At 50.0% G+C, this 24,765-nt stretch overlaps 1 protein-coding gene across 1 annotated transcript in view; it reads left to right on the top strand.

The window, feature by feature from the left end:
- The window catches only part of LOC120029128 (histone-lysine N-methyltransferase 2A-like), a 47,121-nt gene that overhangs the window by 12,366 nt on the left and 9,990 nt on the right, over window positions 1-24,765 (top strand). The window contains exons 2-26 of the mRNA XM_038974437.1: window positions 3,783-3,855; window positions 4,416-7,777; window positions 8,525-8,702; window positions 8,864-9,098; window positions 9,200-9,264; window positions 9,356-9,904; window positions 10,115-10,194; window positions 10,357-10,596; window positions 11,278-11,424; window positions 11,625-11,720; window positions 11,973-12,093; window positions 12,332-12,445; window positions 12,796-12,980; window positions 13,280-13,450; window positions 13,807-13,917; window positions 14,840-14,913; window positions 17,113-17,315; window positions 17,513-17,613; window positions 17,741-17,878; window positions 19,757-19,915; window positions 20,219-20,336; window positions 20,761-20,839; window positions 20,923-21,083; window positions 21,288-21,449; window positions 21,553-24,759. Coding sequence (XP_038830365.1) covers window positions 3,783-3,855; window positions 4,416-7,777; window positions 8,525-8,702; window positions 8,864-9,098; window positions 9,200-9,264; window positions 9,356-9,904; window positions 10,115-10,194; window positions 10,357-10,596; window positions 11,278-11,424; window positions 11,625-11,720; window positions 11,973-12,093; window positions 12,332-12,445; window positions 12,796-12,980; window positions 13,280-13,450; window positions 13,807-13,917; window positions 14,840-14,913; window positions 17,113-17,315; window positions 17,513-17,613; window positions 17,741-17,878; window positions 19,757-19,915; window positions 20,219-20,336; window positions 20,761-20,839; window positions 20,923-21,083; window positions 21,288-21,449; window positions 21,553-24,759 — 10,129 coding nt within the window. The remainder of the gene's footprint in view (window positions 1-3,782; window positions 3,856-4,415; window positions 7,778-8,524; window positions 8,703-8,863; window positions 9,099-9,199; window positions 9,265-9,355; window positions 9,905-10,114; window positions 10,195-10,356; window positions 10,597-11,277; window positions 11,425-11,624; window positions 11,721-11,972; window positions 12,094-12,331; window positions 12,446-12,795; window positions 12,981-13,279; window positions 13,451-13,806; window positions 13,918-14,839; window positions 14,914-17,112; window positions 17,316-17,512; window positions 17,614-17,740; window positions 17,879-19,756; window positions 19,916-20,218; window positions 20,337-20,760; window positions 20,840-20,922; window positions 21,084-21,287; window positions 21,450-21,552; window positions 24,760-24,765) is intronic.

The raw sequence follows: 24,765 nt of genomic DNA, 5'->3' as shown, positions 1-24,765 counted from the left end.
AGAGTTGGGGATAAATACCATAGGGGATCTATATATAGAAGGGACCTTTGCCTCCTGTGAGTTGCTGAGGGAAACTTATCTTCCCAGAAGTAACTTTTTCAGATACCTACAAATTAGAGACTGTTAGAAAACACCTCCAGACATTTGGGAATGCTAAACCTTCCATGTTTGACGGATGCATAAAAAATAATCCCCACCTCAGACAAACTTATATCTCTTCTATATGATGCTTTTCAATCTGTTAGCATACCTTTTACAGATGCCATTTAAGGCAAAATGGGAGCAAGAACTAGGGACTGACATTTCTGTGGCAGACTGGGAAGATGGCTTGGAGTATATCCACACCTGCTCCATTAACTCCAGACATCGTCTCATACAATTCAAGGTATTACACTATTCCAAAACTAAACTGCATAGGAATTTTCGGGGGGCAGCTACCCTCTTTCTTTCTACCTATCCTTGTTCTGTATGTCTTGTTTTGTATTATTTGTTTTGTACCTAGAACTCTGGGTCTTGTTTCTGTCTGCTTTTTTATGTTTAGATAAGAATTACATACTTGTCTTTTATACCTATACACCATTATTGTGTGTTCAATAAAAGATGAACGAGAAACCTAAACCTTTTACCTTATCATAAGTAGACATAATTGCAAATGATTAAATCCTTCCAATAAAAAAAAAATATAACATTTTAGTTACAAATTTAACTTTAAATGAGTTGACTCTTCACATGGGATGATTTCACTGAACAACAAATGAAAGGGAATATTCAATGATCCATCGCATCTCCCAAAAATGTCTGTAAAATGATATTCTAGAGACTAGAGCATTGGTTGTCTTCCTCTCAGGCTTCCATGTCTTCTCCCTGGACCTCCTCAATGTCCACCTCTTGAACATCAGACTGAGGCCTCATCTTCACTGTCACTTTTCAACCTTGTTGAGGATGGCTCATTGTCAGGCTCAAAAAGCCTCATATTTGCCCGGCTGGCCACCAATTTTTCAACCCTTGTGTTGGTCAGCCTGTTGTGTGCTTTGGTGTGTGTGTTCCCAGACAAGGACCAGTTGAGCTCTGAGGTGGCTGATGTTGGTGGGATTTGGAAGATGATGGAGGCAACAGGGAATAGAGCCTCAGCTCCACAAAGTCCCTTCCACCGGGTGGCTGATGAGATATGTTGGCACGACTGCCATATTGCATCTCCATCCCAAAGCCCTTGCTTGGAAGTGTACTTCGCCAGACTGCCAAGAACCTTGCCCTCATCCAGGCCAAGGTGGCGATACATGCTAGTGATGACACCATAGGCCTTGTTGATCTCTGCACCAGACAGAATGCTCTTGCCAGCATACTTTGGGTGCAACATGTACGCTGCGGCGTGTATGAGCTTCAGACAGAAGTCTTCATGTTTTTTTATGTATTTCAGAACTGCGGTTTCGTCTGCTTGGAGCAACAGTGAAGTGGTCAGGGCAGTATGGATTTCTTCTCTTACATCTGCAAGCAGAGTCTGAACATCAGACAGGATGGCATTGTCTCCCTCAACCCGTGCAATGGCTACTGCTATAGGTTTCAGGCTGCTTACCACTCTCTTCCAAAATACATCATCCAGGAGGATCCTCTTGATGGGGCTGTCCATATCGGCAGACTGTGATATTGCAATTTCTTGGAGTGACTCCTTCCCCTCCAGGAGACTGTCAAGCATGATGACAACACCACCCCAACGGGTGTTGCTGGGCAACTTCAATGTGGTGCTCTTATTCTTCTCACTTTGCTTGGTGAGGTAGATTGCTGCTGTAACTTGATGACCCTTCACATACCTAACCATTTCCTTGGCTCTCTTGTAGAGTGTATCCATAGTTTTCAGTGCCATGGTGTCCTTAAGGAGCAGATTCAATGCATGAGCAGCACAGCCAATGGGTGTGATGTGAGGGTAGGACTCTTCCACTTTTGACCAAGAGGCCTTCATGTTCGCAGCATTGTCTGTCACCAGTGCAAATACCTTCTGTGGTCCAAGGTCATGGACTGCCTTCTGCTCATCCTCAATGTAGAGACCGGTGTGTCAATTGTGTCTGTGCTCTTGTAGAATAACGGTTGAGGGGTGAAGATGATGTAGTTAATTATTCCTTGCTCACGAACATTCGACCACCCATCAGATGATTTCAACAGACTACTTTCTCTATGATTTGCTTGACCTTCACTTGAACTCTGCATCCAGCAAATGAGTAGATAAAGCATGTCTGGTTGGAGGGGTGTATGCTGGGCAAAGAACATTCAGAAATGTTTCCAATACACATTGCCTGTGAGCATCAGAGGTGAACCAGTTGCATACACAGTTCGAGCAAGACATTCATCAGCATTTCTCTGACTGCGTTCCTCCATTGAGTCAAAAAAACTTTGGATTCCAGGAGGACCATGAGCTGTTGCTATCTATAAGGTGTCTGATTCATCATTTTCACCTCGAATAGAAGTAGAGGGACTTTTGTCAGAGTTTGTGAGTGCTAAGGGAACTTTATGCACTTGGCCAGATTATGCATCTTTGCATTCTTCACACGTGATTTGTCACAGTATTTGCAAATGTGCACAGCTTTTCCTTCTACATTAACTGCAGTGAAATGTCTCCACACACCCGACAGTGCCCGTGGCATTTTCCTGTAAAGATTAGATTTTTGATGTAATTTTTTAAAATAAAAATACAATTCCATGCACATATAAATCGTTAAGCAGTTAGATTAAACAACTCCTTTTTAAGAGAAATGTTTCAAAATGAAACATGTATGGAAACAGGTAAATTAACACACCTCAGTTAGCAGGCTCAAGCAAGCTAAAACCCACATGGTAGCAAAAACTAACTAGCAGAAATTGTTAACAAGTTAGAAATGATTTAAACACACTTTGCTGTAGGCTACCATTTACTAGTTAACAGAAAATCATGTATGTTCTATAAAATATATTCACCCCACCCAGTATTGTATTCAAAAATTACCATAAAGAATGTAGTCCTTGGCTCAGACAGTATAGTAGTGTGGGCTCAATAGCATCTCATTAGTGTGCAAGATCTTGAGAATCAGCTGTACATGTGATGGAAGAATGCACTGTGCATGTAGAGGGTTGCAATTCCATTGAATTGGGGATAGTTTAACCAAAATATGTCACAAGACAATAATTGCCTTGTGTATCTCACAAAAAAGGTTCACTGTTAGCTTAACTCTCTTGATGAATTTAAGCAACATTCCCCAAATTCCTGGGCTTCACTTCACATGGAAAAAATCCAGAAATTTACCGGAAAGTTTCCGACCCTGCGCTCCCCCCCGAGGTGTGACTAATCAGCTTAGCATTCACCTAAAACAGGAAAAGGCTTGACTGACTTGTGGTTTTGGCGGCACCGTCTGTTACTCAGCTCTGAGTTGGACAGTTTCAAATTGAGAACGTCTAACGTTCTGACTGAGCCTTCTCCAGCCGCTTTAGGCACCAAATCTGTAAAGCATAGGGAAACGAAATGACTGGAGCCCAACTGGAATGAGTCAGCAGCCAGGCGAAAGTGAGATTGGACTACCGTTATTGTCAAGGGGACTAAACTCTGTCCTTGTTTTGAGTAGTTTCAGTATGGGATGACTGAAGTGTAGAGCTAGGACTGAACATTGTGGTTTGGATGGAGCCTTTGAATTAGGAATCTGTTATTCACTCATCACTTTGACCTGTAAAAAAATAATACATTCATTCTCTTATTCGGTTGAAGTATTTCAGAAAACATTTTGGCCATTTCATGTGTTTCTTGTATTTTCCCTCCATAGGAAGGAGCATTTGGAGGGTTTAGTACAGTCAGTGAACACCGACGAAAACAGAGTCCGTCAAGGACGTTGGCAGGTGAGATTATTTTATTTATGTACACTACATGACCAAAAGTATGGGGACACCTGCTCGTCCATCTCATTCCAAAACAATGGGCATTAATATGGAGTTGGTTTCCCATTTGCTGCTATAACAGCCTCCACTCTTTTGGGAAGGCTTTCCACTAGATGTTGGAACATTGCTGCAGGGACTTGCTTTCATTCAGCCACGAGCATTAGTGAAGGGCACTGTTGGGTGATTAGGCCTGGTTTGTCGAGATCGGTGTGGAAGAACTTGACTGGCCTGCAAAGAGCCATGACCTCAACCCCATCGAACGTCTTAGGGATTAATTGGAACGCCGAATGCGAGCCAGGCCTAATCGCCCAACATCCGTGCCCCACCTCAGTAATGCTCTTGTGGCTGAATGGAAGCAAGTCCCTGCAGCAATGTTCCAACATCTAGTGGAAGATGTTCACATAGTTTTGTGTGTGTACACTCACAATCAATATCTTGTTCTCTCTCAAAAATATTAGAAGTAGTGTTTTGTAGTTCAGCCCCACTTATTTGAAACCCATTCTGTTTCTGTTTTATACCAGTTACTCCCACGCAGGAGAAGAAGCCCAGAGGCCGACCCCCACGGGCCCTGACTGCACAGAAAGGGGCCGCAGGCGCTGGCCCTTCGCCTGCCTTGGGGAAACCTGAGGGCCAGGAACGGCTTGCGGAGAAGGCCAAGCGGCTGCCCGGGAGGCCGCCTGGCTCCGTAGAGAAGAGGAGAGGCCGTCCTCCAGCCTCTGTCACACAGAGGAGTTGGGAGGCCCGCAGCCATGCAGCCAACAACAATGACAGCAGGCAGGTGGGGCAGGAGCACGCCTCCACAGCTGCACACCGCAAGGACAGGGCCGAGGACGGGAAGGAGAAGAAGGCCACCAAGAGAACGCCCCTGGGCTCCGTGCAGCAGCAGCACGACACAGAGGCCAAGCCTCCCAAAGCGAGCCGCGTGTCCAAGGTGACCAAACTGAAGCGGCTGCGCGAGGTCAAACTGAGCCCGCTCAAGTCGCGGCTCAAGGCCATCGCCAGGAAATGTGTCCCGGTGCCCGGCGTGCCTCGGCGCAGACGAGGACGGCCTCCCTCTGCCGAGCGCCTCAAAGCCGAGGCTGCCTCCGCTGCTGCCCAGGCCTCTGGTTCAGATGAAACCAAACAAAAGGCCTTCAGGGTCCGCCGGGACAGATATAGGGACCCCCACACTCCTCAACAGCAGTCTAAGCTCAGGGCGTCCCACGTTGCTGAGGAGGACGACAGCCCCGACGTCCACAGCTCCTCCCCGCCCTCCAGCCCGCTCGCCGAATCCTCTCCTTCCAAGCTGGGCAGGCCGCTGAACCTGAGAACCAGCCCTCGCCACGTCAAGCCCGTGCGGATCGTTCCCCCCTCCAAACGCACTGACGCCGCAATCGCCAAGCAGCTGCTGCAGCGTGCCAAGAAAGGTGCGCAGAAAAAGAAACTGTTAGAGAAGGAGGCGGTGGCCATAGGAAGCCAGGGGGGGGCAGGCATGGAGGCAGGCATCCGGAAGAGGAGGAGAACGCAGCTGAAGAACATCAGGCAGTTCATCATGCCCGTGGTGAGCACCGTCTCACTGCGCATCATCAAAACCCCAAAGCGCTTCATCGAGGACGAGGGCAGCTTCGGGGCCCCTCACCCCCACATGAAGATGGCACGGTTTGATGCTGTCCCGCCCCCTGTCGCTGCCCCCCAGCCCGCCTCGGCCTCCTCCCCCATGCGGGCGTCTACAGCTGCAGTTACTACCGCCGCTGCTACAGCCGTGACCGCAGCTCCGGTCGACACCATCCCTCCCCCCGCCGCCATCGCAGCCAGCAGTGCTACGGCCGTGGCGGCCAGTCTGCTCAACAACCGCTGCAACAACAGCACCAGCAACGGGCGCTTCAGCAGCAGCGCCGCCTCGTGTGGCTCCAGCGCCGTGTCCCAGCACTCCTCCCAGCTATCGTCGGGAGAGTCGTCCCGCTCCAGCAGCCCCAGCCTGGACGACTCGTCGTGCGACTCCCAGGCTTCGGAGGGCACTCAGGCCCTGTCCGAGCGAGACCACTCCCCGTCCTCCCAGGGAGAGAGGGAGGGGGACTTGCTGCACACCTCCAGGCCGCTGTCGGAGCCCGAGCCGGAGCAGCGGGTGCTGATTGAGAGGGGCCGCAGAGGCCAGGGTGTGGGCAGGGGCAGCCTTGGGGCAAGGGGAAGAGGCAGCCTGGCCACCGGAGGGAAGAAGGCCATCATCAGTCCAGCCACAGGAGTGTTGATGTCCAATTCTCAACAGGCTGCCTCCTCGTCCCCCCCACCTCCCCCTCTCCTTAGCCCCCCACAGCAGGCCCAGTCAGGCTCCATTACGGCGGAACATCACCCCCACTCCCCTTGGATCCTGCCCCACCCGTTTCTCCAAGGCCCGTCATTGGTGCTCTCCAGCCTGCAGGACAAGCGAAGGTCCATCTTGAGAGAGCCCACCTTCCGCTGGACATCACGGTCTCGGACCGAGCAGCAGTACTTCTCCTCCGCTAAGTATGCCAAGGAGGGTCTTATCCGCAAGCCCATCTTCGACAATTTCCGCCCTCCCCCTCTCACGGCCCAAGACGTAGGTCTAATGCCCCATGGTGCCGGGGGGGTTGCTCCAGCGGGTTACCCCGCGCCAGGCAGTGGCGGTGGGTCCGGGGCAGGCACCCGCCTGTACTCCCCACTGCACCACCACCACCACCAGCAGCACCCCTCGTCCTGCTTCGAGTCACCGCTCCAAAAGCGCAGCCCATTGCTGCGCGCCCCACGCTTTACTCCCAGCGAGGCGCACTCGCGCATCTTTGAGTCGGTCACCTTGCAGTCGTCATCGGGGAGCAGCCCGGGATCGCTGTCCCCCCTCCAGTCCTCCCCCAAGTCGGGCCGGTCGGTGAGACGCAGGAGGAGGAAGACCCTGGGACCCCTGCGTGGGCAGCCCCGGTCTCCCTCACACTCCATGACCACACGGAGCAACCAGCCAGGGGCCCCGCCAGGAAAGGCCCCCTCTGAACTGTGTCTGCTGACAGGCTCTGTCTCCACTGGTGCCAGCAGCACCTGTAGCTCCTCCAGCTCTCTGCCCACTAGTGCCTTAACACCTGCCCCTTTCAGTACCTTCTCACCGGGCCCCCTGGGCCTCTCCTCACATGGGCCTTCCTCCTCCGATGGACACAGAGCAGCCGGGAGCCTTGGTGGCGGTACGGGCGGCAACTCTGCCTCTTCCTCCTCTTCCCAACTCTTCCCCCTCTTCACTTCCAGCCCCCAGGAGACGGGCCGCGGTGCCGGGAAAGGGGGGAGAGAGAGGAGCACCTCGGCTTCCCGGGAATCGGCTCCTGTCAAGGAGATGGAAAGGGAGACTGAGAAAAGCAGAGAGCGTGAGAAAGAGAACAAAAGGGAAGGTAGAAAAGATTGGGAGAGGAGAGGGAAGGCGTCCACTCCAGACGCCTCTCCTAATACGACCCCCTGCCTGTTTGCCGTGGAGGGGAGGGACGGGGAGGAGTCTCTGACCTCCATCGCTCCTAAAAAGACACCTGGGAGGAAGAAGTCTGTGTCCGTAGACTCGGGTACAGAGACGGCACCTGTAGACAGGGCTGCAGTCCACTCCTCTATTCCCCTTATCTTGACCAAGGGCCGCGCCTCCAAAAAGACCCGGCCCTTGGAGAGGGGGCCAGAGGCTGAGCCTGGGGAGAAGGAGAAAACAAGTGCCCCTGCCCAGCTGACAGGCCTCCCCCTGGGGCAGATCGGCAGCAAGAAGCCCCTGGCTGCCCCGTCACTGGGTTCCATGCTGGCGCACGCCGAGAAGCTGCCTGTGGCCGACAAGCGGGTGGCAGGCCTGCTGAAGAAGGCCAAAGCGCAGTTGTTCAAGATCGAGAAGAGCAAGTCGCTGAAGTCTCCAGACCATCCTAAAGTTCAGGTTAGTTCCCCTCTTTCTCCCCCTGCTCCTCTCCCCTTCACTGACTAAGCTATTTCTGTTGGTTTATTTTGTCTCATCGCTGTCTCAACATAACCACGATAAAATCATTTTGACATGATTCTGAGAATCTTTGCTGCTATAAATAGCATTGCGAGTGTTTTTTGAACAAAGACTGAAACTTGATAGCTGGAATCTCCCTGAAAGGGGGTTATACAAGGGGAATTCTGCCAAGCCACTTTGTACATTATGCAGACAGCCGTGCACAAATTCTGTTGAAGTACTCTCCTTCAGAAAACAAAGATGTGTATCTGTCGAGGGAAGAGGGCCTAGAGAAAGACGGTTTACAGATTAGAGCTGTCACGATACCAGTATGGTGATGCCGGATTTTTCCACCACACAAAAATCACATTTAAGCAGACTGAACTCTACAGTCCTTTAATAACCTGCTGTATGTAAAATATTGTATGATAGGCTATAGCTTAGGAAATTAACAAATGTCACTGGGTGATAACAGAAGGCTGTATGTTCTGCATCAACTAAGTCTGCTTCATATTTTGTTTCCTTTCCCACGATTACGACCCTATTAGAGTTGCCCCTTCAGAGACTGATTTATAAGAGTTAATATAGATGTCTTAAAAAAATAAAATAATAATAAAATAAAAATGTACTTGAAATACAGTCCCAGAATTTGGGCACTTCATCAAGTCAAGTTATACTTTATTGATATCGTTGGCTTTGCTCTGCCAGAGCCAAGAGAGCGACTCTTCGGAGACGTCGGTGCGAGGGCCGCGCATCAAGCACGTGTGTCGGCGCGCCGCTGTGGCCCTGGGCCGCAACCGGGCCGTGTTCCCCGACGACATGCCCACCCTCAGTGCCTTGCCGTGGGAGGAGAGAGAAAAGATCCTGTCTTCCATGGGGAATGATGGTAAGATCCGCGTTAAACGGGCACGTCCCCTTTTTGAATATTTGTAATGAAGTATGACCCACTCGCATACTCAAATGCTCCCCGGACACATCAACGAAGTCATGGCGTTTGAGGGTAAGGGCCATACCTTATTCTGTTTAACCCCCCCCCCCCCCCCGTAGACAAATCTTCAGTGGCGGGCTCGGAAGAAGCGGAGCCCCAGTCCCCTCCCATCAAGCCTGTGATGAGGCACACCAAGACTATCCAGGAGGGAGGGGCGGTGCCCAGGAAGGGGCGGCGGTCGCGGCGCTGCGGGCAGTGTCCTGGCTGCCAGGTCCCTGAGGACTGCGGAGTCTGCACCAACTGCCTGGACAAGCCCAAGTTCGGGGGCCGCAATATCAAGAAGCAGTGTTGCAAGTAAGTATGAGCATCCCGTTATGTTGGGCGATTTCACAGTCGCACTCATTTAACCCCACAATGATTGAATATGTGACTGACTGTATGCGTGTACGTCACAGGGTCCGAAAGTGTCAGAACTTGCAGTGGATGCCTTCCAAGATTTTTCTCCAGAAGCAAGGAAAAGGTCTGTGTCTTTAATAAAGCCTTTTCCCATAAAACCACAATGTCTTCAGTTCTCAGTGTAATTGACGGGATTGCATCATTTGTATTTTTAGGCAAAAAAGACAAGAAGAACAAACTGTCAGAAAAAAAGGAGGCGCTACACCCAGTCAAGGACCCAACAAGCACTGAGCCTAGTCTCAAACCGTCCCTGCCACCTTTGAAGGAGGAGCCCCCTCACAAAAAGAGTGAAACCCCTCCCCCGAAGCCAGGTGAGGAGAAGCAAAAACAGCCGCTGCCACAGTTGCAGTCCCCCCCAGCCGAGAATCCTACCCCCCCAAACGACCAGCCCCCCCAGACCCCAAGCTGCGCCACCGCCCATGGGCAAGACCAGAAACATCCTGCAACGGCACCCATGGGTGCTGCTAGTAGGAAGGAACGCAAGCCGCAGCAGCCCACCCCTCCCTCCTCCCCTTTCTCTTCCTCGTCGTCCTCCTCGCTCCAGAGCTCCCCCTCCCCACCAACACCCCAGCCCCCGCAGCAGAGGCCCCAGCCCACCCAGGGGCCTGCAAGAAAGGAGGGAGGAGGGGCTCCCAAGTCTCCACCCACAGAAGCCAAGAGGAAGCCCCAGCAGCAGTGCTTGGCCACACCCATCACAGACACAGGTAGGAGGAGCCATGTTGTAAAGGTTAGGATTACCCCTTTGTGAAATAGCTAGAAAATAGCTGTTTTCCATTGTATTTTCCCTTGCACACTAGTATATCCTGCTGTAAACACTATGAAATAATATAATGACATTTCTGTTGAAAAACACTGATTTGCTCTAAATGGCATAGTAGCTATTGTTGGTACTCTTATAACCTGTGTCCCCTCAGTACCCGAAGGGAAGCAAATGAAGAAACAGACTCCTCGCTCTGTCCCGCCACAACCTAAACCCACCAAACCAAAAGATAAGGTATGTTCTGCAGTTCCCTTTTTGTAAGGCGATGCCAAAGGCAAATGTCTATCTTTGGATGGACAATAAAATTATATACAATTTATATTCCATAAGTCCCATGCATACTCCCTTGGCCTTCATCCCTGACCCCTCTCTCATCCACCTCCCTCTCCCTAGCAGCAGAAGCCGTTGGCCACCAAACTTGAGACCAGTACTTTAAACTTGCTGAGCACTCCCTCGACTGGGGTCACCGCCAAGCAGAAAGTGCCCAGCGACGGAGTGCACAGAATCAGAGTAGATTTTAAGAAGGACCATGATGTGGAGAACGTGTGGGCCACGGGCGGCCTCAGCCTCCTCACCTCCGTGCCAATCACTCCACGGGTCGTCTGCTTCCTCTGTGCCAGCAGTGGCAATGTCGAGGTGAGTCACGAGAGCCTCTTTCTCTCTACTCCTGTGCGCACCCTCTCACTCACACACAACAACAGAGGTGAGAACAGGCTGGCCTTGCTCTCAAAAAGAGGGAAAAGGAGCACTTCTTTTTGTATTTCAAAATAAGAATTTAATAAAGTGAGCTACTCGTCTAAAAACATGGTGGAACAACCCCCTGGACATGCCGCTAGTCTATCATAGGGTTGTACCGGACAGCACCAGCGGGCCCACTTCAAGCATTCAACATATGACATATCAAAGGCTACGACTAGGGTTGGACGGTATACTGATTTTCATACCGTTTCTGTACCATACTGGGGTATACGATATTACCAAAGCAATTTAGGCAACATGGATCTTAATCCAGGAGGGGATTGATTGTCTCCGCTGTAACCAAGAAGCTTGATCTAGCCACTTAACTAGCAAGTTAGCAAACTAAATGCATAGCTAGAGCCCTGAGCTGGATATAATTTATTTGGCACATCTTAGATAGTTAATTTATAGTTATAACCAGTGGTGTAGCATGCAGCCCCCGTGAGGGCATTTGAAATTATACTGTCGGTATGTCTAATACCTTTTTATAACCACATATCCCACTTTTGTACCCATTTTATTAATTTCAACCATACTGACTGTGCTGCACTGACTCTCCTCCCTCGTCTCCTCCTCCAGTTTGTATTCTGCCAGGTGTGCTGCGAGCCCTTCCATCTCTTCTGCTTGGGGGAGACTGAGCGCCCTCTGGAGGAGCAGTGGGAGAACTGGTGTTGCCGCAGCTGTCGCTTCTGCCACACCTGTGGCCTCCAGCACCAGAAGACTAAAGTAAGGCTCTCCCTTTCGAACGATTTGAGTCTGAGTAACAAAGGCTATTAGGGGTTTGAGAATACTTATTTGGTTTATCACTATCCCTGTTATGTCTGGCTCTATTCAATGTCTTCCACCAAGAGGTAGAGAAAGATTTACGTTTTAGGCCAGGGTAATTAGGTTGCTAACTTCTCTCCATCTCTTCCCCCCCCAAGCAGCAACTTCTGGAGTGTGAGAAGTGCCGAAACAGCTATCACCCCGAGTGCCTGGAACCCAACCATCCCACCAGGCCCACCAAGAAGAAACGGGTCTGGGTATGCATCACGCCATCCTTCCTCATCCAAGCAGTAAAATGTTTTTTTTTGTTGTTAGTGTATATTTGGGCCAGTAGACCCAAAGGTTAAGGCTAGGCGTAGGGATCAAAATTGGTTAAGTTTAGGGTGAGGTTTAGACGGTGTAACTGCCCCCTGGAGACGTAACGTTTATTGTATATCGACTGCCTTTCTGTTTAACCATTAATTCATTTGTCATGAATTGTCGCTCCTCTGTGCCCTTGTTGTGTCCAGATCTGCACCAAGTGTGTGCGCTGTAAGAGTTGTGGGGCCACAAAACCTGGGAAGGCCTGGGACGCCCAGTGGTCACATGACTTCTCCCTATGTCATGACTGTGCCAAACTCTTTGCTAAAGGTAAGTCACAAGCAGGACTATAAATTAACATTTATTTATTTTTAAGTTAAGAGCACACACACGTTTCTTGTTGGCAAAGTCCAGGTAGCCCCTTCTGGTTTCAGTCAGTTTTGTTTGGTCCCTAATGAACACGACCCTGGCATAGGTCTCCTCAGTACTATGAAAATAATTAGGATTTGGGGGGAGAGTGTGTGTGTGTGTAGAAGCTTTCTATGACACAATGACTTGTGTTTTCCAGGTAACTTCTGCCCCCTTTGCGATAAGTGCTATGACGAAGACGACTACGACAGCAAGATGATGCAGTGTGGGAGGTGCGACCACTGGGTCCACTCCAAGTGTGAGAACCTCACAGGTTAGCGGGCGCTCTTGTTTCACAACTCGACTCACTGGAAACAATGGCATCTTTCAGTCTGTCTGTTTCGCAACACCTCTCCTGTTATGAAGCGGTAGAGATTTGAACTCGGCACCGTTCTTTCTTTTGGCTGCTGTATGTTCACTACTTAGGGGTAATATATTTAAATGTGTTTATCAATTTTCAACTTCTTTTGATATACCCAAAAACACTTGTAAAATGCCTTTCCATAGTCATTTACTTCGCATGGACCTGTTAACACTTTTTGATACGGCGAATCGACCGATAACCAACCGATAAATTAGTGTAAAGTCAACCTCCCTCTCTACTCCCTTGTCTCCCACTACTAGACGAGATGTACGAGTTGCTGTCCAAGCTGCCAGAGAGCGTGGCCTACACCTGCACCAACTGTACGAAGCGTCAGCCGGCCGAGTGGAGGACGGCCTTGGAGAAGGAGCTACAGGGCTTGGTGCGCCAGGTCCTCACCGCGCTGCTCAACTCCCGCACCTCCACACACCTGCTCCGCTACAGACAGGTGAGGAGAGGGGATATTGTGTTGCATGTTTAGGGCCAGGGGTTTTTCCTGACCAATTTGAGAAAGACTTAAAGCTCTGGCTGTTGGGTAGAACCTGCTCATGTGACAGGGTCAGGAAAAACTCTTGGCCCTGGAATGTCAGCTATAACTTGGGCCAAGAATTTGTGCTGTTTTGGTCACATGAAAAACACCTGGTCCTACAGATTATACCTGTTTTGTTTGTATGTCTGTGAAGTGTAAGGAGAGCAAATGAACAGATGTAACCCCCCCCCCGGGGCTCTATCTCCATTTCTCGTCAGGCTGTGATGAAGCCGCCTGAGTTGAACCCTGAGACGGAGAGTTTACCCACCCGACGCTCCCCCGAGGGGCCAGACCCCCCGGTCCTGACCGAGGTCGCGCCCCCCAATGACTCGCCCCTCGACCTGGAGTCGGTGGAGAAGAAGTTGGACGCGGGGCGCTACAAGTCTGTGGTGAGTCTAAAATCACGTCCCACTCGTGTAATCTCACAACCTCGCACCTTCGAAACACATTCAATCAACTTCCCGCTGCGAAAGCTTTCATTTTTTCAAACTGTGTAGTTCAGTCCATTTCAATTAATTCATCCAGTCAGCATCCGCCCAGCATTGCGTGACAACACTAGCTATGTGTGTATGAATACACAGCCACATCCTCCACAGACACCCGAGTAGGGGCATGAATGCTCAGCCCTGGGGAACTCTCTTCGCTCAGAGTTCAAACGCAGTTCACTCAGAGAGGGAGGGAGGGGGTAAGGTATGAGATAGAAGGCAGTGTGTCACTCAGTGTGGTGTGTTCTCCTTTGTTTCAGCTTGAGTTCAGTGACGACATAGTGAAGGTCATCCAGACGGCCATCAACTCAGACGGCGGGCAGCCGGAGAACAGGAAAGCCAATAGCATGGTCAAGTCCTTCTTTATCCGGGTGAGGAGAGCCTACAGGAATTAGCCTACGGAGAACTTGCTCAGCTTCAGTAGTAGTAGTAGTGTTCACCCTGATTGACTCGGCTGGTAGACACAGGCTGCTTCCCAAACGGTAGGGTAATACTTTTGACCAGGAGCCATAGGGCTCGTCAAAAGTTGGGCACGATGTAGGGAGCAAGGTGCAATTTGGGATGCAGCTATAGCTGTTAAAGTCAGAGTCCTCAGTCAGTTTCAGCCCAACGGCAGGTGAGATGTAACCATTCTCCAGTTAATAGACACGGCTATGGATGCACTGACAATACACAATATTTACATGTTGGTTATAAACATATTTTGAAGCTATACGTTTTCTTTTGTTGCCATTTGAGTGATTTTGTCGTATGGTAAGACAGTGGTGCTAAGCTCTTGACACATTTTATAAGTTCTATTCATTCTTCAACTATTGAACAAATGCCCAGGTCCCAGGCTGAACCTTTTAAAGGACCAATGCAGCTGTTTATCTCAATATCAAATCATTTCTGTGTAACAATAAAGTACCATACTATGTTTTCAATTTAAAATGGTCAACAATAGGTTATTAGCAAGAGCAATTTCTCAAGCATACATTTTGCTATGACTGTGAGTGGGGAAGGGGAAACTGAAAATGAGTTATTTGCAGAGAGGTTTGGAACTCTTTCTTATTGGTCTATTAACTAATTTACTGCATGGTGATGTCACCATGGAAGGCCGAAACTCCATCCCACCAAAACAGGCTTACATTTAAGGTGGTCTTTTCAAATAGCTCTTAACTAAAAGGACATTAGCTAAACTTTCACAGTATTATTCCAACGTCATAGTGTGGAAATGTATATAAAACACAGGAGAATCTGGTTTTTGTCTGCACTGGGCCTTTAACATCTATTTTCCCCCTGTCTCTGTTGCAGCAAATGGAGCGCGTGTTCCCTTGGTTCAAAGTCAAGGAGTCCCGATTCTGGGAAACGCACAAATTCTCCACCAAGTGAGTGTGAACAGCAACATATCACTGAGACTACACAAGACCAATAGATCGGTACACATGTTGCCTGTCGCATTGATTCATATCGAAACGACTAACTCAATTAATGGTTAACAGTAGAGTTGATGGCTTCTTTATTTGCCCATACCATAAGGTTTTAATCTCACTTAAGTGAACTTACCTTTTCAACGTACTCTCTGATACATAGGGGCCTACAAGGCTCGGGAGCATCTGTGCAAACAAATGACACTGACTGACCTGAGGAGCCCAGTCCATCTGTATGTTCTGCTCTCCTCTTGCTTCCCAGTGCCTGGATATCATCTTTCCATAGCTCATGCATTGTGCATGCTCCCACTTCCATTGTGAGAAAGGGGCCACCCCGTGTCCCTTTTTGATATATGAGCTTTGAACACTCCTCTGCGGTCACCCAACGGTTTTTGCCGCGCCATTTTAGTCCCTCTGTTCAACCGCCATTTGTTAATTAAAATATTTAAAGCGCATGTAGCGGCTATTTCTCAATGCCAGAAACGCATCTAGTAACTTGGAACATCCCAAGAAAACATTCCCAAATGGAAAACTCTTAAATACGTTTATTTTATTTTATATAATACTGTAATATTGTTCTATAAAAGTTGGGTTTGAGTTTTTTTTCCCAAATCAGCTTCAACTTCAGAAATATTCGCACAACGTACTGCGGTCAGCGTTACACAGTGAGGAAATAAAAATCCATGCTTACCCTTAATATACTCGTGGGTTAAAAAATAGTTGTTGCCTAGTAGTATGGGGTTAGCTAGCAATTGCATTTGTATTCAAGATGGCCAAGCTTTGTGTAGCAACACTTTCTATGCAAATGTGAGTATGGCCACGCAAACGAAACACTTCTTAAAAAGTGGGATACATTTGTAAGAATGAGGCGGGCTAATTGTGAAAGGGCTAATTGGGCATCTACTCGTCAATCTGCGGGGCACATTTCATCATTGAGAACCTCCCATGGCTTTCAACAATGGAAGGGGGGGCTTCAGCGAAACATTGCTTTTCAAAGTTGATGCTGTCGCTACCAACAACGTGGTTTATAAAGTCTTACAAACAGCCAGCAGAGACAAAGCATTGTTCACGGTTTCACCGGGTAAGTGAAAGAGCTAGTTTACAACCTCTGTGCTAGCTGTAAAGCTACCGCATTTAGCTCATGTCTGCCATCTAAATATCACTGATTAACACTAAAGTAACCAATTTAACACGTCTGCCAGCTGTTGGTAGCTAACTGCTGGTGCTGTCATAATATAGATAGTACAAGCCTATGGGAAACGAGTCGTTTTGGTCGCAGTGGAGGTCATTGTTTCTGTATTGAGTCCAGTAGCTGGGGCCTGAAACTGTCCGTGTGTGGATGGTGGGCTAAAACGAAATGCAATGCTTTGACCATGTGAAAATTCACTTTCTGTTTTCATTTGCTGCTGGCCTGACTCAAATACGTTTTCCCACATGTAATTGATAAAATGTGATTTTATTCTTTGATTGTAATTATGTCTGTTGTGAATATTGTAGAAAGATCCTCACAGCTGTTTCCACACTAAAACATGAAGTACAACTTGTGTGCACCAGCTTACCATGTACAGTAGACTATAGTAGGCTCACCACGTGAGTCATCAAAATTACCATCTTGCGTTCAGACCTTTCTGGCGGTCTCGTGGTGTTTGTGGGGAGCATAAATTGTACAGTTGTAAACTAACAAATAATTGTTCAATTAGAGTCCATCTATATTAGTTAATAAACAGAACCTACTACATAAATATCTGATAGGCTCCATTATCTGCTACCTGGACTTTTCTGTGTTTTGCCTAATTAAAGTTGTTAACCCAATTAGTCAGTCGTTCAGAAGATGATAAACGGTGCGGTTTGGAAATGGGTTTACATTTTGGATCGTTTATGCTCTTGAATATTGACCGAATTCACTGCTTTGGGGTAGAGTTACTTTGGGTATAACGGGTTGTGTGTGTGACCTGTGCAATTATTGCAATCAATCTGTGTTAGACCCTGTTCAAATATTCTTACTGTGAAGTACTGTGTTCCCTGCTCTAAATTGATATAATTGGTGAAATCAATGCAGTAGGAAACCTGCTTTCACCAATCCAATGTTAACACTTCAAGGGTGGACGGCAGGAAGGATGAATTCAAACAGGGTCTGAGTCTATACTTGTCTTGCAGCAGTGGCCTCCTCCCCAATGCCGTGCTGCCCCCCTCCCTGGACCACAACTATGCCCAGTGGCAGGAGCGCGAGGAGATCGCCCGTGCCGAGCAGCCCCTCAGGAAGAAGATCATCCCGGCCCCTTGCTCCAAGACCCACTTAGACCCAGACTCCCCCCCTCCGCCCAGACCTCTACTTCCTCCAACACTCCCTATGCTCCACGGTGAGTCTGCTCAACACAACTCAAGGGCAACGCCTCGGGACCATAGTAGTGCACCATTCCCTATATACTATATAGGTAATATGGTGCTATTTGGTATACACACCTACACTAAGTATACAATTGATACTTTCTGATACCATTTCAGTTGCAGGAAATGACGCTGATGTGTTCGTGACATTCTTGTATCTCTCTCTCAGACCTGAGCCGTGAAGACAGTCCTGAGCTGCTCCCACCCCCTGGCGTCAGCGACAACCGCCAGTGTGTGCTGTGTCTCAAGTACGGAGATGATAACATCAACGTAAGTCAAAGTTGTACTACACAGTCGCTATTAGTTGTGGTACAGCTCTTGATCGTATTCCCTGTTACTGAAATATATCTTAGTGTTTTCTAAGTTCTTTGTGCGTCTGCGGTGTGTCTGGTTTCAGGAGGGCGGCAGGCTGCTGTACATCGGGCAGAACGAGTGGACCCACGTGAACTGTGCCCTGTGGTCAGCCGAGGTGTTTGAGGATGACGATGGCTCTCTGAAAAATGTCCACATGGCCGTGATCCGAGGGAAACAGTTGGTAAGACTTATGATCCTAAATACATATTCGTACTAGATGTATATTCTTACTTTTGTATATATAGTGTATATTAATTTAGTATGTGGAAACGCATTCAAATGAGTGGATTCGGCTATTTCAGCCACACCCGTTGCTGACGGGTGTATAAAATCGAGCACGCAGCCATGCAATCTTCATAGACAAACATTGGCAGTAGAATGGCCTTACTGAAGTGCTCAGTGACTTTCAACGTGGCACCGTCATAGGATGCCACCTTTCCAGCAAGTCAATTCGTCAAATTTCAGCCCTGCTAGAGCTGCCCCGGTCAACTGTAAGTGATAATGTCTAGGAGCAACAACGGCTCAGCCGTGAAGTGGTAGGCCATAACAAGCTCACAAAACGGGACTGCTGAAGCACATAGCGTGTAAAAATCCTGTCAGTTGCAACACTCACTACTGAGTTCCAAACTGCCTCTGGAAGCAACGTCAGCACAATAACTGTTTGTTGGGAGCGTCATGAAGGGGTTTCCATGGCAGAGCAGCCTCACACAAGCCTAAGATCACCATGCGCAATGCCAAGAGTCAGCTGGAGTGGTGTGAAGCTTGCCGCCATTGGACTCTGGAGCAGTGGAAACGCGTTCTCTTGAGTAATGAACCACGCTTCACTATCTGGCAGTCCGACGGACAAATCTGGGTTTGACAGATGTCAGGAGAACACTACCTGCCCGAATGTATAGTGCCAACTGTAAAGTTTGGAGGAGGAATAAGGGCTTGGGCCTGTTTTTCATGGTTTGGGCTATGCCCTTTAGTTTCAGTGAAGGGACATCTTAACGCTACAGCATACAATGACACTGTAGAAGATTCTGTGCTTCCAACTTTGTGGCAACAGTTTGGGGAAAGCCCTTTACTGTTAAAGCATGACAATGCCCTTGTGCACAAAACAAGGTCTATACAGATATGGTTTGTCGAGAGTGTTGTGGACGAACTTGACTGGCCTGCACAAAGCCCTGACCTGAACTCCATCAAACACCTTTGGGATGAATTGGAATGCAGACTGCGAGCCAGGTCTAATCGCCCGACGTCACTAATGCTCTTGTGGCTGAATGGAAGCAAGTGCCCTCAGCAGCGTTCCAACATCTATTGGAAAGCCTTCTCAGAAGTGTGGGGGCTGTTAAAGCCGCAAAGAGGGGACCAACTCTATATTAATGCCCATGATTTTGGAATGAGATGTTCGAACAGGTATCTACATACTTTTGGTCATGTAGTGTATGTTTCCCTTGAAAATATGTTGGTATTGTACTTGTAAATTTGCACTTAATCATGATGTGTCTTCTATGCATGCCAGTTTCTTGGCTAAGAGTTGAGGAAAGACTGACTGCTTTACTTTTTTTTTCTTTTTCTTTTTTTTAGAAGAAACATTGTTTGAAATTGCATAGTCAACTTACTCATTGCACTGACACACACACTTACCCCACTAGACATGCCACCAGGGGTCTTTTCACAGTCCCCAGGTCCAGAACAAATTCAAGGAAACGTACCATCTTATATAGTGCATGTGAACAGCAAACCTGGTTTCACGGCACAACGCCTCTCCCCCATGTGACCTACTTGTTGTCTGTATGTACTGACTTCTATGTGGAACTGATAGATGTGCGCACACACACTACATGTTAATGATTTTAAATGGATGTAAATTGTAAAGTATTTTGTCTTTGTTATGTCGGACCCCAGTAAGACTAGCTGTCGCTAATGGGGATCCTAATGCATCACATTCTATTATGCATACTCTCTTGCTAAAAATAGACAGTGATAGTATATTTATTGTTACTAAAATGACCTTGTCGCTGTTGTTTATCTGTCTAATGGTAGTGTCCTGTGACGTTTGTTTTCCTCTCGGCAGCGCTGCGAGAACTGCCAGCGTCCCGGCGCCACAGTGGGCTGCTGCCTGACCTCCTGCACCAGAAACTACCACTTCATGTGTGCCCGGCAGCGCCACTGTGTCTTCCTGGAGGACAAGAAGGTCTACTGCCAGCGCCACCGGGACCTCATCAAAGGAGAGGTGAGATGCAAAGCAGAACTCCTTCCTTATCTTCTCCTGCCCACTTCCCTTACCCACCTGCAGCATCACACACAAACAAACATCTAGAACATAAGATACGAAAACCTTACAGATAAACTCCCCATTCATTTTTATTATGTCAATGTGTTTTTTTACACTCTGGTTTACTGGTAAAAGGTCAAACAACATGCATGCATTCAGCCCAGCCATTATCTATAGAAACCAAATTCCTGCTTGGGTCAAAATGAGGAGAAGGGTGCACTTGTAGGTACTTTGTTTGAAATGCATGACTTCCTTTCCCAGGTGGTGTCTGAGTCTGGCTTCGAGGTCACACGGAGGATCCTGGTAGACCTGGAGGGGATCAGCTTGCGGCGGAAGTTCCTCACCGGCCTTCAGCCGGAGAACATCCACATGATGATAGGTGTGTATGTTCATATTACCCCTCACAGCCATGTATAGAGATCTCTATGGTCGAGTCCCAAACGCACCCTATTTCCTATTTAGGGCATTACTTTTGACCAGGGCCCTCAAAAGTAGTGTACTATATAGGGAATAGGGTGCCATTTAGGGATGCGCACTATATATGGCTCTGCTTATTCTCTGTGTCGGCGACCACCCCCCCAACCGTTATCTGATCATATTTGATCTATTCCAGAGCTAGGCAGCCCACCGGATTCAAATGGGCAACTGATCATCAAGCCCTTGAATTAGGTGAATCAGCTGTGCTACTAGTGAAACGACCAGGGGTCCCCGTGGAGTTTTGAGACACTAGCTGGCCCAACAAACATGTTTCTGAATAGCCTCCTTGGATTAAGGGTTTTAACTCTTCCTTTCTTCCATCGCAGGCTCCATGACAATCGATTGCCTTGGAATACTGACTGAGCTCTCGGATTGCAAGCGCAAACTCTTCCCCGTCGGCTACCAGTAAGTACACACAGTGCGCACGTCTTATGTGAAGGAGTCGATGCAACATGACTGAATTCATTCGTTTGTTTCTGTCACCACAGGTGTTCCAGGGTGTACTGGAGCACTCTAGATGCCCGGAAGCGCTGTGTCTACACTTGCAGGATCCTGGTGTGTCGACCCACCGTGGTGGAGCCGGACCTAAAGAGTGCTCTTCCAGAGGAGAACCGCACCATCTCCCACAGCCCTTTAACTCCCATCTCAGGTGTGAGCCAGAATGCAGAATCACTGCATTATTAATTATTCAAATTTACCCTGCACTGCATTTGGTCTAGTATGTAGCCGGTATGTAAACGCATTGATTACGTTTATTTGTCACGGGTACAGCAGGTATAAATAGTAAGCTCTTCCTCAACAATGCAGTATTCTGAAGAATTGGTTGCTTTCAACTTTTCATTGACAGAGAAAGTCCTGTCTCCAGTGCCCGAGCCGTTTGACTCCCTGAAGCCCTCCGACCGCCTGTCCCTGCTGCCCTCCAGCCCCAATCCTCCTAAAGTTTACAAACGGAACAGGCACCCCAGCTACCCCCCGTGCCAGCGCTCCCCTGGCTCCAGACCACTTCCATCCCCAGGTATCTTCAAACTCTTTACCCCCATTTGCCTCAAACTGTCATTGTAAACTACCATTCACACGTGGAGACAGTATGGTAAAATGTTTGTGTCCATGTTTTGCAGACGGTACCTCCCAGTCTGCCCATGAGATTGTGACGGTGGGGGACCCACTTCTGAGTTCCGGCCTGAGGAGCATTGGCTCCCGTCGCCACAGCACCTCCTCCCTCTCCCCCCAGCCCAGACAGAAGGTAGTCTCCTCTTCACAGGCCGCTATGAACCAATTGGCCCGGCTCTTCTCTTCCGCCCCACCCCTTCCCCTCTCCTCCTCCAGAGACCTGGGTCTGAGGGAGAAGGGGAAGCCACCTGCCACTGGCGTCCGAACGCAGGGCCGCGACACTAGTTCACTCAGCCCTGGAGGTCAACACAGCAGACACCACCACAGCATCTCTGAGATGAAGACAGACAGTGGGAAAGAAAGTGTGCCTGGCAAGCAGGCTGTGGGTGAGAACCCCAAACTTTCCCCAAAGGACCCAGAGATGGCAGGAGCGAGCCAGGCCTCCCCACCACCAGGTACAAGTGTCCTGACAGGGCACCAAAGGGCGAGCAGCAGCAACTCCCAAGCAGAGAAGGGGAAGCAGGACGGGAAGGACCCAGACCTGTCGGCTGGCGTCACGCTCCTCTCCCGCCACCGCGTCACCACGACCCTGTCCAAGGACAAAGGTGGTGGAAGTAGTAACCTGGCCAAAGAGGGAGGTGTTACCTTGGTGCCAGCTTCTAAAGATGCTGGAAAATTGGGGTCTCCCCAGCCTCCGTTCCACAAAAGCAGTGGGAAGAAGTCCCAGGATTATCTGTCGGAAAAAGCCCCTGCCGCCGCCATGAAGCCCCTGTGGTCTTCAGAGGCCATGGCCGAGGAGGACGCCGTCAAACGGGGCTCCCAAGCCACCCCGGCTGTCCCCTCCTGCCACGCGGCCTCCACCACCAAAGACAAGCACTCCAAAGTCCAAAACATTGACAGCAGAGAGGCATCTAAAGAGTGGGAGAAGACTCCTCAGAACAGCAACAAGAACCCCAACAGTGCTAAAGAGACTGGTGGAACCACTAACGCTCCAACCCCAACTTCTCAGAACAGCAACAGCAAGGCTGCAACCCTCGGCAACAACACCAAAGCCATTGGCAAGCAGGAGGTGGAAAAGCTGGAGAATCAAGGAAGAGGGCGATCTGCAAAGAGCAGGGAGAGATTTTCGAGACCTGAGAAGAACAGCTCCAGCCTAGAGACCATAAAGCAGCCCAGGTTAGCCTCAGAGAGAAGCATGAGGGCTTCGCAGGTTCAAGCAAGACTAACAGCCAACGACATCGCCGCTGCTAGAGACAAGAAGCGGGCTATAGTCAAGGCGTCCCTGACGCCGCTAAAGACCGACCCTAACGGGACCAACACCGTGAGTTCTTCCTCTGACTCCTGCATCACCGCTTCCATCTGTCCTGCAGGCCAGGAGGGACCCCCCCAACGTAAGTCTTCCTGCTCCACGCTCTTCTCACCGTCAGCACGCTCAGAGAGCTCCGAGTCAAACAGCCCGGCACTGCACCCTGAGGACTGCGAGGAGAAGCGCCTCCTGGCTCACTGCACCGAGGACGAGGGGACCAGCGACAGGGATGACCATGCCCTGCTGGAGGAGGAAGGCGGCGACAGGGATAAACATCACGAAGATGACAGCGACTGCTCGGGTTCGACCAAGCGGCGTTACCCAAGGCGCAGCGCCAGAGCCCGCTCCAACATGTTCTTCGGCCTGACGCCTTTCTACGGAGTGCGCTCCTATGGAGAGCAGGATATCCCCTTCTACAGCAGCAGCGGGGACGGGCCCGGGAAGAGGAAGGCCGGAGGCAGCAGGCGCTCGGCCGAAGGCCAGGTGGACGGTGCGGACGATAGGAGTACCACCTCCTCGGGGGACAGCGGAGAAGAAGAGGAAGGGGGATTCAACCAGTGTTCCAACAAGGATCCGTACTATTACAACTTCACCCGCACCATCATCAACCCCGGCCCAGTGATGCCCTCAATCGAGGGGATGGGCCAGTGCCTGGGGAGGGGCTCTCAGCTGCAGCGCTTCCTGAAGGATGAGGCAGAGGAGGAGGAGAGGGTCGTTGCCGCTGTGGATGAGGGTGTTCCCACCCGGAGCCTCCTGGGCCACCAGCAGATCGGCCAGCTGGACGGCGTTGACGACAGCTCAGAGAGCGACGCCAGCGCAAGCACCAACACCACCACCACGGTCACCGCGGTGACTTCTTCCCACAAGAGCACGGGTAAGAAGAAGGGCAGAGAGAGGCACGCGGAGAAGCTGGAGCATGACTCCAGGAAGGAGGCAGACAACAGCAGTGGAGGGGGTGGGAGCAGCGGTAGCAGCAGCAACAACATCCGAGAAGGGAGGAAGAGCCAGAAGGACAACTCCCTCCCTCTGGGCGGGGTGAAGTCGTCCCAGGGACAGGACCCCCTGGAGGCGCAGCTCTCACTTAACACTGACCTTAAGTCGGACTCAGACAACAACAACAGCGACGACTGCGGCAACATCCTGCCCTCGGACATCATGGAGTTTGTCCTCAACACGCCCTCCATGCAGGCCCTGGGGCAGCAGCCTGAGGCCGCCTCCTCCGAGCTCCTCTCCCTGGACGAGGGCTACGGGGTGGGCGTCAACCGCCGCAAAGACATCCTCTTTGAGGACTTCACCCAGCCGCTGGCCAGCACTGACCCCGTGGAGAGTGGGGTGAGCACATCCATCTCGGTGGAAGAGCCGTACGGTCTACCTCTGGAGCTGCCCTCTGACCTCTCTGTCCTGACCACTCGCAGCCCCACGGTCAACAACCAGAACCATGGTGGCCTCATCTCAGAGGGCTCAGAGTGCACCATGCTGTCCCTGGCAGCCTCGGACGAGACAATCGCTGAGAAAGGAGGCATGGACAAGCAGCAGAGAGGAGGGGCCGGGGTGTCCCCTGAGAGCCAGCAGGAAGGAAGTGGAGGTAGCCGAGAATCTCAGGTAAGAGAAGGTCACATGACCCCGGAGCAGTTTGAGCACATCACCAGTCCCTCCCTGGGCGAAGTTGTAGAAGCAGGTAACCAGGATCTGACCAGGAGTTCTGGGACCCCAGTCCTACCCAGCTCGCCCACCTTGCCTCTCCAGGGACAGAAGTACATCCCTGCTCCATCTTCAGTCAGTCCCGGACCTTCCCATGTGGCCAGCACGACTGTCCTGACCACCTCTCATTTAAAACCAGGACCAGAAAAACTCATAGTGGTCAACCAGCATCTGCAGCCACTCTACGTCCTACAGACTCTCCCCAATGGTGTCA

This window comes from Salvelinus namaycush, chromosome 34, assembly GCF_016432855.1.
Source record: "Salvelinus namaycush isolate Seneca chromosome 34, SaNama_1.0, whole genome shotgun sequence".
In the NCBI taxonomy this organism is placed as follows: Eukaryota; Metazoa; Chordata; class Actinopteri; order Salmoniformes; family Salmonidae; genus Salvelinus; species Salvelinus namaycush.
Note: the sequence above shows the minus strand (reverse complement) of the source record. Positions and strands in the feature narration are given on the sequence as shown.